The following is a 17238-nucleotide window of genomic DNA, read 5'->3' as shown; positions in this document are numbered from 1 at the left end:
TACTCGGGGATTTTTCAACACGCCCCCTTCGCATCAATAAAATGCTAACAAATTTTGAAACGATCGAATTGTTTCACTACTCTAAACACATTCTCGCGTAATTTCGTTGCTCATCTTCGTTTTATGGACGAAATAACATTCATGGACAAATTAAGTCAAGTTTTTTTCCAATTTAATGCTGACCATTATTTTCTATAGTATATTTCCGGAACGGGACATAATTTTCTAACAGCCAGAGCCTCGTTCCAGTAGCACGTCGACGCACGGCCTCAGAGGAACGGTTCGTTTCGCTAAAAAATGTAATTCATTGTCACTATTCGCTGCCGCGTCATAACAACGTTGCAGAAATGCGTGATTGATGATGGAATTTTCGAGTTCCCGGTTAAAAAATGCCGCCGAAGCTCGTGAACGTGGAGAACAGCGAGAAAGCAGGGACTCGGGCTAGGCACCTGGAATCCTCGATGGAAGTTTACGAGACAATTTGCTTCCTCGCGGAGCGCAATTGCAGGAATAAAAAAGGAGTTTTAGCGCGGTCGACGACCGCGCTATGCTTCAAACTCGTCGCATAGTCACGTCGCTGAATGCTCACATGTGGCCCATAAAAAGTGTCGAGATCACGTTCGAGACTCCAAGATGCATCTTCTTCGTACGGATCGTAGAAAAATTCACGGGTTCGAAAAACAATCGGTGAATAACTCGCACCGTTCACGAGGCTCTGCAGCACCGAAACGAATTCGTAGTTTAGCGTTTGCTTGGGGGCTCGAAAAATCAGAGATTCAGACTTCGCTTCGTCGACTCTCTCTGATCCGATCGTCTGCGGATCGTCGGTCACGCCTGAGAGAGCGAGATCCATCCTCGCGATTTTAACGCACGCTCGAGAATTTCCTTATTCCATTTGACTCGTAATTAGAAAAGAAATCCCTCTTGAAATCGACTACGAAACGAGCGATCTTTCCCAATTTCAAGGTTTTCTGAGAGTTAGAAAAATTTCGCTAATGAAAATAATCCGTGAAAGTGGAACTTGGTGGCTTCGTTGTAACAGCATCAAATCAGTTTCGAAATCGAGCCTTTTTTACTCAAGTTGTAGAAACCATTTTTGTGTACTTGGGTGATTTTAGTTCGAAGTTTTGGCAAAGTGTTTTATTTTATGCTCAAATTCCTCAGTTTTGAAGAGCTCTTAAACCAACTTTTATAATGTTCATACATTTTTTATAAAATCAAAAAGAAGCTCTCGGAAATATTTCTCGAGCGTTAGTGTGTTTAATTCTGAGAAAATCTTCATGAAATACAGTGAAAATTGACTCTGAAATGATTTAAGAATCGTGACAGCAAATAACTGAGGTTTTTTAGCTTAGATTATCAGTTTGAGTTCCGTTTTTAGTCGTAACCAGTTCACGGTTGGGTGACCGTTCAGTAATAAACTTGCTCGCACATCCGAAGTGCTAATCAATCGAGTTCCACTGAGCCGGTTTCCACAATAAAACTGCTTCAGAAATTCCATGGACATGTTTAATGACTTAAAGCAACACTCTTAGGAGGTCCCATAGAAATGTGGAAGTTGGTCGAGGGCGGGGCGATGGAAACAAAGTAATGGAACGAGCTCGTAAAAGCCTGTAAACCGGGTTGAGAAAAACCTATTCATTAAATGAAAAGTTATGAAAAAAATAAAAAATAAATTCTCGAGACGTAGAATAAAAAAATATGCAGGCTCCCCGACATCATTATTCGAGAAAATTGTGCTTACGAAATCGTCCAGAAAAAGTTATCGCTTATGGTTTGATTGACGTTGCGTGAGAGCATCCTTAAAGTGACCTCGTCCATCACTTCGTAATTGTAATGTCAAGATTCCGATAAGTATTACTGCTTCATCCGGAAAATTGGATAAAAAATCGTTTTGCGTACACGATACTTTGACCGAAAAAGTTACTTTTTGTGTCGGTGATACCTTTGAACTCGGAATCAAAGGTTTTCATGATATAGTAAAAATTGAATCGGCAAAAAGTCAATGGAAACTAACGGACGTCCATGTGATAAAACGCTCTTGCAATTACTTCGAAGTCAAGGGATGAAAAAACATTATCTGGGCTAAGAATTATCGGTGACCTTGCTTATACTCTGCACTGCAAACTAAATTTCGTTAAAATATTAAAATTTTAATAATTATTAAAACGTCGTTCGTGTCTTGTGTTGTCGTTGAAAAAAGTTGCAACACAGGCGGTTCCGTGGGCGAAAGCCACAAAGAAAATAGAGCCAACAGACGCAGCTAGTTTTTTCATCAAATAGGAGACTTCCAATCCGTTTTATTTTTCATAATATTTCACATAAGCGTGAACGAAGTATATAAAAAAACACTCATTCGCTAATTTCCACTTTTTTTGTATCTTTTTTTAATCGTATAATAAAAGGCGACTTATGAAAAATTGTATCGATCGGATGAAAAATACGCGTTGTCCGATTGAGGAACCGCTGTTCAAGCGATGAAACTTAATAACAACGGATAACTGGTGATAGAGTTCGAATTATTAAGGCAATTGACCGTGACACGAGTGGACTCTTCAAAAACGTTGTCGGATACGTCGAAATAAACGTTTGATCATTGAGTTAAATATTTCATTTGCACTCGTTTTAATAATAATTTGGTGAATTTAATCGAATACTTCAACAGCCTATTCTTGAACGAATGTACATGAATGGAATCGTCAAGAAAAATCGACGAGACATTTATTTCAGCATATCCAACAAAACGTTTGACAGCATTGATTAAACTCCTTTTTTCGTTTCACAGTTTCTATATCGTACTAAAAAATATACACTTTAAAACTATGCACAATATATATATAATATATATAACGTTTTTTTATCGTTTTCTTTTTTGTTTCATTTATTCTCTTATAAAAAGTTAGTTCGATTTGGTTTTCAACCTGTGTACGATAGACCTGGCAAGATGTTGTACTCCGTACACATTCGCAATGTGTACGAAATAAACTTACGTCGTAGCGAGACTATAAGTATAAAAGGAAATGGGCACGTCTCATTATTTCGAAAATTCGTCACATTTTCTTTCAGGTTTTTCAAACTTTATCAAAATTCATACATTTTCATAGAGATTATAACTTTTTACATTTACATTCATATTTGCATTTCCGTGCAAAAGTTGATTGCACAATGAGAATCGTTTTTCGGTGCTTCGGACGAGAAAAAAGTTTAGAAAACGTATTCGGCAGCGAAGAAGGTAAAAGTTGTCAAATATAGTAACTTTGACGAAGTTTTATATTTAAAAAAAAACGTATAAATAAATCGGGAAACAAAAATGTTTCTTTTGAATGTAACGAGAAGTGCTCATATCTTTCGTGGATTTGTAATTTTGAAACTCTCTCTCTCTCTCTCTCTCTCCCTCCATTCTTCTCTCCTATTGTTGCTTTTTTGTCTCGTGATCACAAAACGATTTTTTTAAAGATTGTTTCGTCTTGTGCAAGTTTTCTGCAATGACGTAACATTTGTAAGCCCGCGCTTTCGTCATGGGGCGAGAATAGAAAAAATTATATATTCGATATTTACATTGTTTTGTTTTTTTTAATGCTTTGAAATTCTTCACTCGACGGAGGTTCTAAAGAGTACATGATTATTTCATTTGCAAATTCGCTTCCAATTATCATCACGGTTGGTAAAGAAACGAACGATTTTTTTTTTTTTTATCATCTTCACAACGGTGATCACAGCCATTGGCAATTTTTATGTCTCATGCTGAGCTCGTGATAATTACAACGTTATTATTAATTGAGTAATTGCACTTGTGAGACCCCGCTTCAATATAGTCATAGAAAAAATGGGTCTTCAACAAAAAGTGGACGGGGAGCGAAGAAAAGAGACAGAGAAAGAGAAATGAACGAAAAAAGCCCGCAGCCTCTATAGATTTAACGGTACCTGCATTAGAGTTGACTAAAAACAATTAGTTGGATGAACGTAACAATAAAAAAAGAAAGAAAGTACCCTGAACAACGAATACGTCGCAACAACGGTCACTCCGCCGTTTTTTCTTATCTTCGTGTCCTTTTTGTTAAAATTAAAAGCAAATAAATTACGTTGAATCACCGAATCTCTGGTGAAATTAAATTGTTACAACTTATGGGATCGCCTGCTACTCCCTCGTTCCAGAGAGCTCATTGACGTTCGAAACAAACTCGAATGTCTTGAAGTACGACGTAACTCACACGATTAGAAAATCTTTCAAGAAAACGACTTTGCTCGATCATTCCCTGCTCGCTCAAGTGAGATCGGTCAATTTGATCGACAAGCTCCACATTTTAATTGAAATCACCGCAGCCAATCTGTGCCCACAATGACTCTTTCTTTGATCATTGTTCCTACAAAATTGGCTCGTTAACCATAACCAATCGATTGTCTTGTTTAAATTCCTTCCTTCTCCTTCTTTTTGGTGCAAATGCAATTTGCACATTTTCCGCCTATTCACAATTTCCATTTTTTTTTTCACGAGCTCGTGGAAAACTATCCAATCACCCTTATCGAACTGCTTTCAATTTCCAACGGAGGAACATGTAGGCCGCGATTCTTAAAACGACGAATATGAGAATCAGGGCTAGAATGTCAAGGGTAAAATCGGCGTCCAGCATGTCCAACTCTTCGAGCGTCGTTTGTGGATCTTTGAAGTGACAGTACACCTGTGAAGAAGTATTTTACGTTAAAATTACGATTAGACTTCGTAAGAATGGATATATGTAACGTATAAAAAGAATTTCTTCCAATGGACTACAAAAACCCATTTTTTACGTTCTACAGTCAAATGAATTTTGAAGAAGCGTGAGAACGAAAAAACTTAACAATAATATTCCCATTATTTCAAACCCAGGCAAAATTTGACAAAAAAGGGATCAATTTTGACAAAGTCCTCTGTGGGAAATTCGTTTTGATGTGTTTTAACCTCGTAGATTGAGAAATTGTGAAACACAATATTAAAAATCTCGATGTACCTGTCGACACTTGAGCTTCTGTCGCGCGAATGAATAAGTTGCCAAAGCAGTAGCCTCGAAACCGTATCGGATATAACTGAGATACGTGATCCATCGTAGGTAAACTGGTATGGCATCGAAACTGACGAAAAATCCAGAAAACAGAAGAAACGGCACCGACATAACCGGTGCCAGGAAAACCCCGTTTTGCACGTTCATTGCTGCTCCTACTACGAGTCCAATCGATTGTGCGACGAAAGATATGAGCAAACAAGCTCCAAGGAACATACTAAATCTCATTACTTCTGTCGGTTGACTCGTCATGAAATATACTATTACTACATAAATTATGCAGAATATCGACTGAAAAAAATCAACAAACGACATTATTAGAATATATTTACACAAAATAGTAACGAAATGTTTAAATAAATAATCAGTATTTAGCCTAGAAAGAAAAGGCAAAATTTAATGATGAATTTCTCTTCAGTACTAATCATTGATCAGCAAATGAATGAAAATTAATAGTTTACCTGGAAAGGGATGTCGGAGACGGTAATCGCAAGATAATACGATTTCAGTGAATACCATCGATTGAAATTTTCTTTCGTAAGAACTGGCATTTCCAAAGGAACTGAACATTCAAAAAAAATGGCCAATAAATCTTCACTGTCTCGCTAACTACAATGAATCGAGCATTAAAAGTGTTTTGCTCATGGAAATACTTACAAGATAAAATCGTTATTGTCATCGAGGTGTACATAAGGAAGAGCATATTGAAGAATAGAAAGCCCAAGTTGCTCAATACTTTAGCTCCGTCGTTTCCAATATCGTAGTACAGAGCGCCAATTAAAAAGCCAACAAGAATGTGTGCGAATAATCGAAGATACATGAGAGTCTGAAAATATTTCGATTATAGTATTTCTTTGTGCAAAAAGAATGAAAATGGGGATGGAAAATTAAAAAAAAAAATTATTCCAGCCATTCCTACCCAATCTCTTCGACTGAAAAGTAGAGTTCTTTTCAGTACGATCCAAAATTGCTTGAACTCCGAAGTTGGATATCTTTTAGGCGTAACGACCATCGTTTCATCCAGGAGAGACATTTCAACGTTATCCTTCTTCTCTTCAATCGCTAATGTAGTCTCGTCTGATTGGGATTCAGAAAAAAATATTTATCTTCGGAAAAAAGGCAAGTATTTCAATCGGATCAAAATGTCAAAAAGAAACTTTTGGTCATTCAAGAGATGGGCAAACTCAAGTAACTTGAATTCAAATTTTTCCAGAACTCTAATTCTTGATCATTTATGGATAAAAAGAAAAATAAATTTGGCATTTCACCTTGTTTAACGATATCATTCGTCGTCGAACTTGGAATGATATTAAGGTTGGCAACTTCGTTGGCTTTATTCTCCGGAAATTTGTCTTCGATCGTACTGACGTCATTTTTGTCCTTGCTGACGATTTCTTTCATTTCTTCCGGATTTTTCGTTAAACCATACTTCCAACCGGTTCTTTCGTTTTCGGTTGACACGACCGAGTTGTTCAGGGGCTCTCCTTTGAGATCGGGAAACGGTTGACCCGCGCGAATATCGTGCTTTCCATTTTTAATTGCATTCACGAGGGTCTTGATATTGTCGCCGTATTCGCCGCAGGCAACTTCGATAACTGTGAGAGTTTTTAAAAGGAACTAATTAATAAATTCATCAAATCATTTTGAACAATCGAAAATCAGATACGGACATTCATGGAACGTGAGCAACGAAAGAGTTCGTAATATTATGCTCCTTATTATTCGCGAAGCAGTTTTTGTTGGAAGGTCAAAAATTGTGAAAAACGTCAGTTCAAAAATATCGATGCTTCTTATGAATGTATAAATTTTTTAGAAAAAGCCCAAAATATGGAGCGAAATCATTGACATTTTTGTCACAAAAGACAGTCTATTTTTATGGAGAAAAAAATAACATAAAATACTGAAAAAAAACTGTATGAACATTAAAAAATAGATTGAGTTGAGATTGCTTGATTGTTGAGTTATTATGAACCGCGAATGATCTTGACTCTGGGCAATGAAGATCTGAAAAAATTCCGACTCTTGTATGCCCATAAACCATCCGGAATAAAAATATAGAAGTCGAGTTCAGGGTATCTCGGGTACAACGTACAAGCTACAAATGTGCGAAGTTGTATTTGAGAGTGGACACAAAAAATGGAATGAAAGGAGATCCGAAGAGATTTCACAAGAAGCGTCAACACGCTCGTAAAAAAGTCTTTGATTCTCGAGTGTGAATTAATGGCTGGTGAATTTTCGGGAAATGTTATAGACCTAAAATAGCATTTATAAAAATCGCTTAGTACCGTAGACGTCATTCTGACTGTGCTCATTACACGAAACAACTGCCATGGCCAGAAATAAATAAAAAAACGTTTCAAAGAACTGCGTCAAAAGTCCCGAAAAAAGTCGTTACAGTTAAAAACTTACTGAAAGATGCCGGATTGTGATAACTCGGACAATTGAGCCCCTGGAATCGTAGAAACGGTACGAGTTGTGAGGTCGAGCCTTGATAAACGCACTGACCTTCGGCCAGAGTATAAAGGGCGTCGAACATCTCGAACAAACGAGCACTTGGCTGATGTATCGTACATATTATCGTACGTCCACCCCGAGCAAGTGTCTTCAGCAGCGAGATGCATTGGAAACAGGAGGATGAATCTAGGCCACTGAAACAAAAAAAGCATGAAAATAATCTGAATCACATTCTCCAACGTCTTCTGCGATCGTTGAAGATTTATGGAAAAGGAAAAAGAAGGAAAAAAAACGTTTGGAGCAAAAAATGAAGAACTCGAGTAATCGATATCTCGAGGATCCCGCCGGTGGTCAATTTGCCTGAAGCTTCCGCACCAATCGTAAAACGTTTACGTTTTGTCATAAAAATTTAATATTTCGTCTCCATAATCGTCGCTGAGAGTAAAAGTGAGCGAATCGTCACGTCCCTTTGCAGAGTGCAAAAGTCAGAACAACAATAAAAGTGTAATCAAACATTTATTTACAGCCCGGCTCGATACGCAACCGATACGAGGATCCAGAAAGTGTGCGTAGTTCCAAAGTTTCTCGAAGGGAAAAATCTTTCGGCAAAGTCTCGTTACCTCCGCTGTAAGTGAAAGTAACAGAGATAAAAAGTACTCTTGAAATATGATTATTCGCTTTCTCCGGAACGAAAATTCGGTCACAAGCGCTGTACGACGTGAAAAGATAAAGACGCTAATGAAATTCAGGATCCAGCGCGTGCGACTGTGGTACCAGGACAAAAAAGAAGGAAACGAGAATCGATGCTCTTCGCGTCTCGCGGGAATTTTCCATACTGGATCAACAGAATTATTGTTATCGACGACAACAACAACATCGTTTAATCGGACGAAGGTTCTTCCCCCCCCCAAGATGACCTTGATGGAGTTTACGTTGGTATTTATTCGTACGAGAAAAGCTGATCGCAAGGGTGAATAAAAGCCATAAAAGAGTGAATTCATAGAGGGAGAAAGGTTGCTCACCTCGTCGGCTCGTCGAAGAACATGATGGGAGGGTTGTTGACCAGTTCAAGGGCTATGGAGAGCCGTTTTTTTTGTCCGCCGCTCAGGTTCGAGGTCATCGTACGTCGATGCTCGGCCAATCCAAGAGTCTCGAGAATTTCTTGGATCTTTTAATAGAAAACAGAAAAATCAATTCCCCTTTCGCACGAACAAAAATGCTGCAGGGCGGTTCGACGACTCATTTATTTTCCCTCCTCAAATTTATCGTCTTGAACGATCGCATTTTTTTTAAACGTTTTGTCGATACTAACCACTTCCTCTTTCTCAGTTTTAGGGAGGTTGCTACTCAGTTTCAGACTCGATGCCACCTTCATGGCCTCCTCGACAGTAAGATTTCCGTGCAGCTGATTGTCCTGCATAATGTAGCACGAAAGCTTTCTGAACGCACTTAGATTCCTCTCGTGACCGTTCATTGTGATGCTACCTTCGACTCCGCTCGTTCTGTGAAAGAAAAAAATCAATGTCACCTCAGTAAAGGAAAAATAAAGCTGCTTTTCTCAAGTCAGCAACGAACGTCAATTTTTCGAGTGAACAAAATTTCTGTTTTGTCAAAATCCAGAAAAATGTCAGCCATAAATTTCATTTTGTAAAGACACAAACATGCTGTTTTCGTGGACCACGAAAAACGCTCATGATTTTCTCGCAGCTCAAACCACTGCCTATAAAACAAAGCATAACTTTGTTCATAAATGTTTCCTCACAGCGAGACATAGTTTCTTACGACAGAGCATAATTTCTTCACTTTATTTTGCTATGATTAACCGAAGGTTTTATGAAATCACAAAAGCACATAATGAATAGTACGAGCTTGAGAACAACGTCGATGAATTCGTAGATAAAATCAACAAAATCGTTTAATTCTGGCTCAACATAAGTCCGTTCAAATTTCCATCCAAGTTTCGGAGCTCGCGGATGACGAGGTAAGATGACCTGACATTTAGATAAAGTATCTATACAAAAAGCTAATTCATAACCACTTTGATATGAGTTTTCCAAAAGGCATTTCAACATTCCTCTTTCGATGTTGCGTCACAACATTATCAAGAACTGTCAGAAGGCTTGCGTGACCGTAATACAGTGACGGATTCACCGTCACACGCAAACGGTATAACGAGAAAATTGGAATACAAAAATTGGAGTAAGAATTCCAAATGTTTTTATGAGATTTCGTTTATCCCTGATTTATTTTTCCACCCTCTTTTGGTTGAATGAATTTACCATTTTTTTTCGGGAAGTCAAAAATTTTGACTTCTACTCGTCACAAGGTTCATACTCATCGAGAAGATTTATTCGTTGAGGAAAAAAACACGAGAACAAACCGACTTATCGGACAAAAAAAAGGAATAAAGAAAAAATCAAGGAAAAAATGCTGCTTCTTTCGGTGCGCGACGCTTTTTATGTGAAAAACATTCACTTAGTTTTTCTTCGTTCCGTCCGACGAAGAATAATATACAAAGTTAAAGATGTGTTTCGCAATGATCCAACTGATCTTGTTTTCGATAATAAAATATTACGGGCCGGCCTGGGAAATACTGCACAGTGAATACGGAAATCGCCTTGACACCAAGATGACCCGGGCTCGTACGTGCATGTTAATTAATCCGGATTCTTTCAACGCCATAACGACGCTGCCATTTACTCAGGCAGTTGAAGCGAAACGACAATTTTCTCTTCGCCTCGTTGAGTCAATGTTAATTTAAAGAAATACGAAATTTTTTTCTGAATTTATGAAATCAAGTGACGAAATTCTCTCGTCAATTAAAAGACTCCAATTTTCTTGGGTCTCCCTTTTTTACAGTAGCAAATAAATGCATGAAAAACAAATCTTCGCTGTAATAAAGTTCGAATCCTCTTGCCACTGAACGAAAGTCATTTATTCGGCGTATGATTCGACTCTTCATTTCCTCAAAGCACGTTTTACGAGCTGCAGCGAATGTTCTATGCATAAATTCATCTTCGCACGTCAAATTTTCAGCATGGAGATTTCTTTCAGCAGGATGATAATTCGACAAAAGAAACAAATGCATTTCATATATCACGGGGATGACGTAAGCATGTGGCAAATAAGAAACCACAAGTTTCTCGGCTCGGCACACTTGCGGCGAAACAGACGTCGAGGCTCAGCAGCTCCAAGTCACCAGCAATCGGTTGCTTTGTTGAATTCGAAAACGCCTGATTGTACTCAGATTAGTCGAACCTCGCTGGAAGCCAAATCCTTTTTTGCGATTTATTTCAACGAAATTTTGGCAAGACCAAACAACGCCAGGAAAAGCAGCTTCCGGACATGGAGGCTTCAATTTTTCAGTGACTTTTTTGCTTTTTAAATATAAAGAAAAATAAAAGCTGCGCCATTAAGAGAGTTTGAGCGAAGCACTTCAGCTTGTTCGCGACTCGACTGACGAACTGGTTTTGAAACTCTGAGAATCTTCATGGAAAAAGGAAATAAAATCATTCCAGGTTTTTATGGCTTCCATCAAACGAGTTGATCGAGGAAAACTCGAAACGAAAAATGTTGGTTCGGAGAAGTTCGATACTGCGAAATAACTCGATCGATGATGAATGAGCTACAAAAACAATTGTTATGCTGAGTTTTCATAACGATTATTACGAGGATTTTGTAATCGGAGTACGTTGACGTACAAGAAATTTCGTAAACAAGTGAGGCGACGAAAACTCGCGTCTCTCTTATTCCGCACTGATTTCCGGAAGACTGGGACGTATGAACGACGTTCTGGAATCGAGGCGGTGAAATTGTTCGTCTACTCGGTTTTGCGATCTGAGTAACATTCGTCAGAGTTAACAAGTCGAAGCGAAACGGCCTCTCACTTTCTTCCGTACAAGCAACTTTCAAAAATGGCGCTCCGTCATAGTTCCGAGGATGCATGCATCCGCGGGGACAAAAAACAACGAAAAAACTCGAGGATAAAACGTGCGGAAGCGGAATGCCTGACGCGATCGAATTCGAAGCATGCGTGAAATATTTTTTATCGAATTAGCTCGATAAATGCTCACGAATATTAAAATTCACGATTAAAATGTCGAATTCGAGAAATTCGTGAACCTGAACACTTCGCTCGAGTTTATATGAATACTGATGAGTTCCAAAAGCGGCTTTATGAAGAAAGAACTGTTGAAAAACGACAGCAAAGATCATGGGCGCCAAAACATTGGGGGAATCTCAACAGGAAATCGGAGATCGTTGAAAAAATATGAAAAACACGTGGCAGAGCTCGAATTCATCGCGAGTACAACGAGCGCGGACTGAGATTTAAAACAACTGTCATCGTCATGTTTATAAATAATTTGAAATTGCGAAATTTCTCAAGAACACAAATGCGAAGGCATGAAAAAAACCTTTGAAATTCATTCAACGAGCGATCGCGATTCGTATGGAAAGCAGAAACTCGTGAACGTTTTCCAAATGTCGGTATAACATTCGTGGAAAAGGATTGAACAATCGATTCGTTGTACGATGCAAAGTTGAGCTGAAAAATTCATCTCCGTTTGTGCACGATTGTGCACGAAATTATTAAAGAAAAACCAAGCGAAGGCTTCATCTTCGATCTCGCGAAATGTCATCATTATCATAATCGTAATCAGTCAGATCGTGACTATCGTCATCAAGCGTACATATGACGTACGAAATCTCATTTGAAGTCCACAGTAGCGGCAATGTCATTTCTCTTGCTAAAACGCTTTGTGCTCGAGAACCTCCATTAGCAAACTTATAAATCAATCGTTAACGAAAAAAAACTGCATTACATGGCAGCAACGAGGCTCTTCGAGAAACCGAGACAGTCGTAAATAACATCGAAAATGTTTTTTTCTTTGAAAAGAAACGAACTTGTGTGAATAAAAAGTACAAAAATATCGAAAAAATTCGCAACATTTGCCTAACAAAATGTTGAATTATCAATTCTGTTTATGAAAAATTCAACCGTGAATATATGAATAAAAAACAGAATCGAACTTGGTGGGGTTTTCGAAATAGGCGCGATCCAATTTACATTTGCCTGTCAACGTTCTTGAATAATTTATTTTTTATGCTTCTTTAAAATCGACGATTATTGCTACCAGAATGAAAAAACAAGGGAACCAAAAACGTATTCGAGTTTTGAAAACCGACTGCATGGCTCGAACGTCTTGGAATGTCAATCGAAATCACCGAAACGTAAACACGCTTTGCACGTCGAAATCTAAACAATGCAAGAACGAGGCAGCCCCGAACTGTTATCGTCTCCTCATATCCGGTTGAACAACGAGCCGGAAGTCTCAACGATATCCGTAACAAATGTACGTTTATGTATCAACGCGTGATATAACGATTTTCGTGTCATCATCACGCTTCGGATATGTGCAAATCGAAGAGGGATAAAAAGCAGTTCGAGTCCTCTTGTCATCGTAGTTTTTAAATGGGATTGAAAAAAAAACAGGCGTCTCCTGGGATGCGGAGGACTGATTCATCGACTCAGCGAAGTTTTTTTTTTAAAGTTATTAAAAATACTATATGCACCGTGAAACGGTAACAATTACGAGCAAAGTGCTCGCGATGTTGTTTTTCTTTAAGTCAATCAATTGAAGCTGATCGTAAAAACTTTTTACGTTACGAGGAAATTGATGAAATCACAAAAACGATATTCCTACTTTAGGGTTCAGCAATTACTCGGATTTTGATCTCTGTCGGACATTCGGAAATTTGCATCGAAAGAAGGAAAGATAAAAATGCGTCATTTCTGCGATCGGGTCAAATGATCGAAATTCTTAAGAATTTCAATATTTCGAAGCGAATTATTCGCAAAAGGATTTCGATCCAGAAAGACTGGAATCGTAGCTTTCTTTTTCGACTCGGCCATTCGTAAAGACGAGGGTCAAAGATTTCCATTGAAAAATCGAAATGCTTCAAATGTTTTTCGGACGAAAAACGATCGCAAATCCGCTCCTTTTCGTCATTTCTTTCGACTTTCTATTCACTTTACATTTTTTCGTGCTGTTTCGATTTCATCTTTGCACAGACGACGCCGGGAGCGCCGCTGTGTGAAAAATCTACATAAATGGAGTTGCGTAGGTCCCTGTCCGGGGTCTGAATCCGGTCAACTAACTTTGTCCAGCAATGTGACGTGAGTGTCCGGAGCGAGAAAAAAAGCACAACAGAAAGCGTGCGGTTGGAGAGATCGGAAGAAAAGCACACGAAACCGCTGGTCGAGTAAGCATTTCGAAAAATAACTCGAAATCGACGGCACTCTTGTTCGAAATCGTCATTCACGAGTTCCGACTAAACAACATAATTGGACGTGAGAATAATCCTAAAACCCGTCGAAAGCAGAGCTTTTAACCCACTTTTTCTTCGTCTCGGAATCTCCGACGTTTGTCCGGGCGGGCAGTGACAGAATGGTCCAAAGTTTGTCTGCAGAAGAAAAAAGGTTTTTGACTTTCTTAATATGAATCGAAAAGCGCCAGAAGTCGATGAATTTCAATCGTCTTTTTACACTCGACAAAAAAGCAAAAAGTTTTTTGAGATTCATGCACCTTCGAAAGTTCTTCCTCATCGTTGCACGATCCAAATGATTCTCGGGCCAGTGTTCGTCATTGAATTAAATAATGAATGACAAAAACCTTCGAGAAATATTCGTTTTCATGTTATTTTTATGCGATTACATTCGATACGATAATCGAGGATAAAAAATTCGCCCTAAATGAGTATAAAATTGAAGTACTCGAAGCCCATTTTTCCTCGTGCTTTATCAAGTGTCCGCATCGTATCGCCAGATTTGCCTCATGCTTGGAGACACACGCGAACGAGTTTTTGTTCGCTTCGAATGATGAGCCTCGTGCAAACAAAGTTGCTTAATTTATCAGTACATTTATCGTCAAACCCTCAATAATCTATCGCTAGTTTTGGTAGATGGAGAAATCGATAGTTGACTCACTTGTAGCCAGTGAGAATGTTGAGAAGCGTCGATTTCCCGGCTCCCGAAGGTCCCATGATTGCGGTAAGTTCGCTGGATCGTAACCGGCCACTCACCGACTTCAGGATCGTTTTTTCAGCTGGAAAATAAAGTCGATAACATTATTGTTTGCTCCACAAACGAAATGATAGTAAAAAAATGTCTAAATATCCGTCGCGATACAAAAAATGCGAGAAAAACTTTTGCAAATTCGTCGCAAACGCTCGTTCTGCTCGAAAATCATTTTTTTCACCGAATTCCGGACAAAGAATTCGGTGGACTCTCTTCGAAAATTGGAGGAAGCGGGGGGCGAGAAAAAGTTGGAGCAATTTTGTTGCACGAGGGAATTTCAACAAAGAGTATTTACGCAACATCGAGACGTTTTGTATGCTGAATACACAGAGAGCAAAGTCCGGGAGGGGCGATCGCTCATCACCGTGATTCATGTCTATGTGACACGTGCACATCTATACGTGTTCTATGTCCAAAGTTCTGCGGCAGCTTCCGAGATACAGCTTATCGGAGTGTCAGGTTTCGCTTGGTAAACGGGAAAATCGAACTTCGTAAATGGAACACTTTTTTCCAAGATAATTGAATTCTCGTTTTTTCCAATTAAATTTTATGCTTTGAATAATTGAAGAAGGAAAAATACGAATAATTGTCTCATCGCGTATGCTCGCGTCGGAGCCACGCGCTTCCAAACAATCCGGAGACACTTTTTCATCGAGTTTCGTCACATTGGACGTCGTTTCTTACGAAACCGATAATCGAATCTTGAAATAAAATAGCTCAATCGAATTGAAAAGCCGTGGAGGTTTCACAAACTGTAACTGGGTCGATAAACCGACACTTTTGTTCTCAGTTAATAAATGAAACCTAAAAAATGGGTCTTTCGATGAGAACTCGGCCCAGCTCAACGTAAATGTGGGTAAAAAAACTGAAAAAACGAATTGAAGAAGGACGGTTGAATGTAAAAGGTACAAACTTGAGAATCATTCGGAAGCTATGAATTAATCCGTTAGTTGAAAAGCACTTGGTTGCGCACTAGCTCGATTCACTCGTGTTCATTCATCAGAACAATGCGGCGAGTCGAGGGGAGACGAGAACGATTGAGAACAAAAGTTTGGTTCAATGAAACGTAAATCAATGAAAATTCCGCATTGAGGGACGATCACGTAATAAATCGTCGAGTATTATTGAATAAAAAATGAAAACATATGCCCGTAATAGAAGGTAAGAATTATGCGTTGATGGTGCATATCGCAGGGTTGCATAACAATTGGAATGACTCGAAGTAACGACGGGTACGTTGTTCGTAAATGTAGCTCCGCGCGCGAGGGCATTCACAAGCGTTATAATGACAAAAGCCTCGAGTGTGACATTAAAAGAGCGTGTTCGAGGAGAAATATTCGTGTTTGTTTCACTGAAGAGACACTTAACGAAGCTCCGAGAAACAACCGTTTAATTAATTGGCTCCTACGATGAATTAGAAAATTTTTTCGAGCGGGGAATCGACGGGAGATCCTAAGCGGGCATTTAATCGATCACGCGATACATCAGGCATCAATTTACATAACGAGAAATTCTCATTAAAGCTCCGGATGTCTCGCCAACTCGAGACTCTAAATAAACGTATTATTACTGCGTATTCGAACTGTTGATACTTCACTTCGCAATTTGCCACGAGTTTGATGATGATTTACTTCCAGGGAAAGTCGAACTCGGCCTACCGACTCTATGGAATTACAATTTTTCATAATTTCGGTAGCATCCTGAATATAAAAGGCTTACAGATATCACCGCGAGAGCTATGAATTCATTGAAGCGATTGACTACGAGCCTCCACGCCATACGTCATCGTGCCCCAAGACCCGAGCCCCAGCGACTCGTAACTTGGCGGGCGTATGTTGCAATGTCGATTTTCACGTAATCCATCAGTGTCACTACTAATGATCGGCTCCCGGGGAAAAAAATGACTTAACGGTTAATACTCGAGGCGAGGTACAACACGCTGAGAAGAGAAAATGGAGGATGAAAACGGACGGAGAGAACTCCTGATTCTAGGTGCATTGTGAAACGACCTTATCCTCTTTGTGAAGCTGCCAATCAGAACTTTTAACCCTCGGTCGAAGGATCCTTAGGGCGGAGACGTTCCGAAGGATTATCGGTTCGATCGACTCGGTTTTTCTTTCGAGTTTTTCTCCTTTTTAACAATTTTGAATCCTTTTGAGAAGAATTATTCACGAAAGTTTGGAGTCTCCGTTATTTTAATTCGCCTACGGTGTTGCGAGGAAACGCGTCTTTCGCGGTCTCGGACTCGGGCGGAGATGGAGTACGAGCTCCGTCCGGCACGTTTCGCAATTCCTTGTATCAAAACGTATTTGCATTACGAGTTTCGTACGCAAAATTGGCTTCGATAAGATCGTTTGATCCTGTTCATTGATTTTTATTCGTGATGTGGAACGACGTTTTGTAACAGTGAATATTGAGATCGAAGGCCACTGGCCGAGAGATCATTGACGAGAATCGACGAACCAGTTATTAGGCATTGATTCATTAGATCGATGCAGAATTTGATTTTAATGTGTTGACAAATTTCCGTACTCCCATGAAAGTGAAAAATTCGAGGGGAAAAAACTCTTCGAACGATGCAGGCTCGAGACTCAACGTATTGGAAAATCCAGTGATCGAAGGCTGCCCAATTTTTCATTTTCCTTCGACGAATATTTGCCTGGCAAT

At 39.1% G+C, this 17238-nt stretch overlaps 1 protein-coding gene across 2 annotated transcripts in view; it reads right to left on the bottom strand.

Annotated features, from left to right (window-relative positions):
• Positions 1–2360: 2360 nt before the first annotated feature.
• LOC122408389 (ATP-binding cassette sub-family G member 4) overlaps positions 2361–17238 on the bottom strand; it is a 28267-nt gene continuing 13389 nt past the window's right edge. For both annotated transcript variants that reach the window (XM_043415147.1, XM_043415146.1), the window contains exons 3-12: positions 14482–14599; positions 8806–8995; positions 8516–8661; positions 7449–7687; positions 6308–6634; positions 5959–6116; positions 5697–5865; positions 5501–5601; positions 4989–5330; positions 2361–4679 (exon numbers count right to left, since the gene is read on the bottom strand). In XM_043415147.1, the coding sequence (XP_043271082.1) occupies positions 4521–4679; positions 4989–5330; positions 5501–5601; positions 5697–5865; positions 5959–6116; positions 6308–6634; positions 7449–7687; positions 8516–8661; positions 8806–8995; positions 14482–14599 (1949 nt within the window). In that variant the 3' untranslated portion in view covers positions 2361–4520. The remainder of the gene's footprint in view (positions 4680–4988; positions 5331–5500; positions 5602–5696; positions 5866–5958; positions 6117–6307; positions 6635–7448; positions 7688–8515; positions 8662–8805; positions 8996–14481; positions 14600–17238) is intronic.

This window comes from Venturia canescens, chromosome 3 (genome assembly GCF_019457755.1).
Source record: "Venturia canescens isolate UGA chromosome 3, ASM1945775v1, whole genome shotgun sequence".
NCBI lineage: Eukaryota > Metazoa > Arthropoda > Insecta > Hymenoptera > Ichneumonidae > Venturia > Venturia canescens.
Note: the sequence above shows the minus strand (reverse complement) of the source record. Positions and strands in the feature narration are given on the sequence as shown.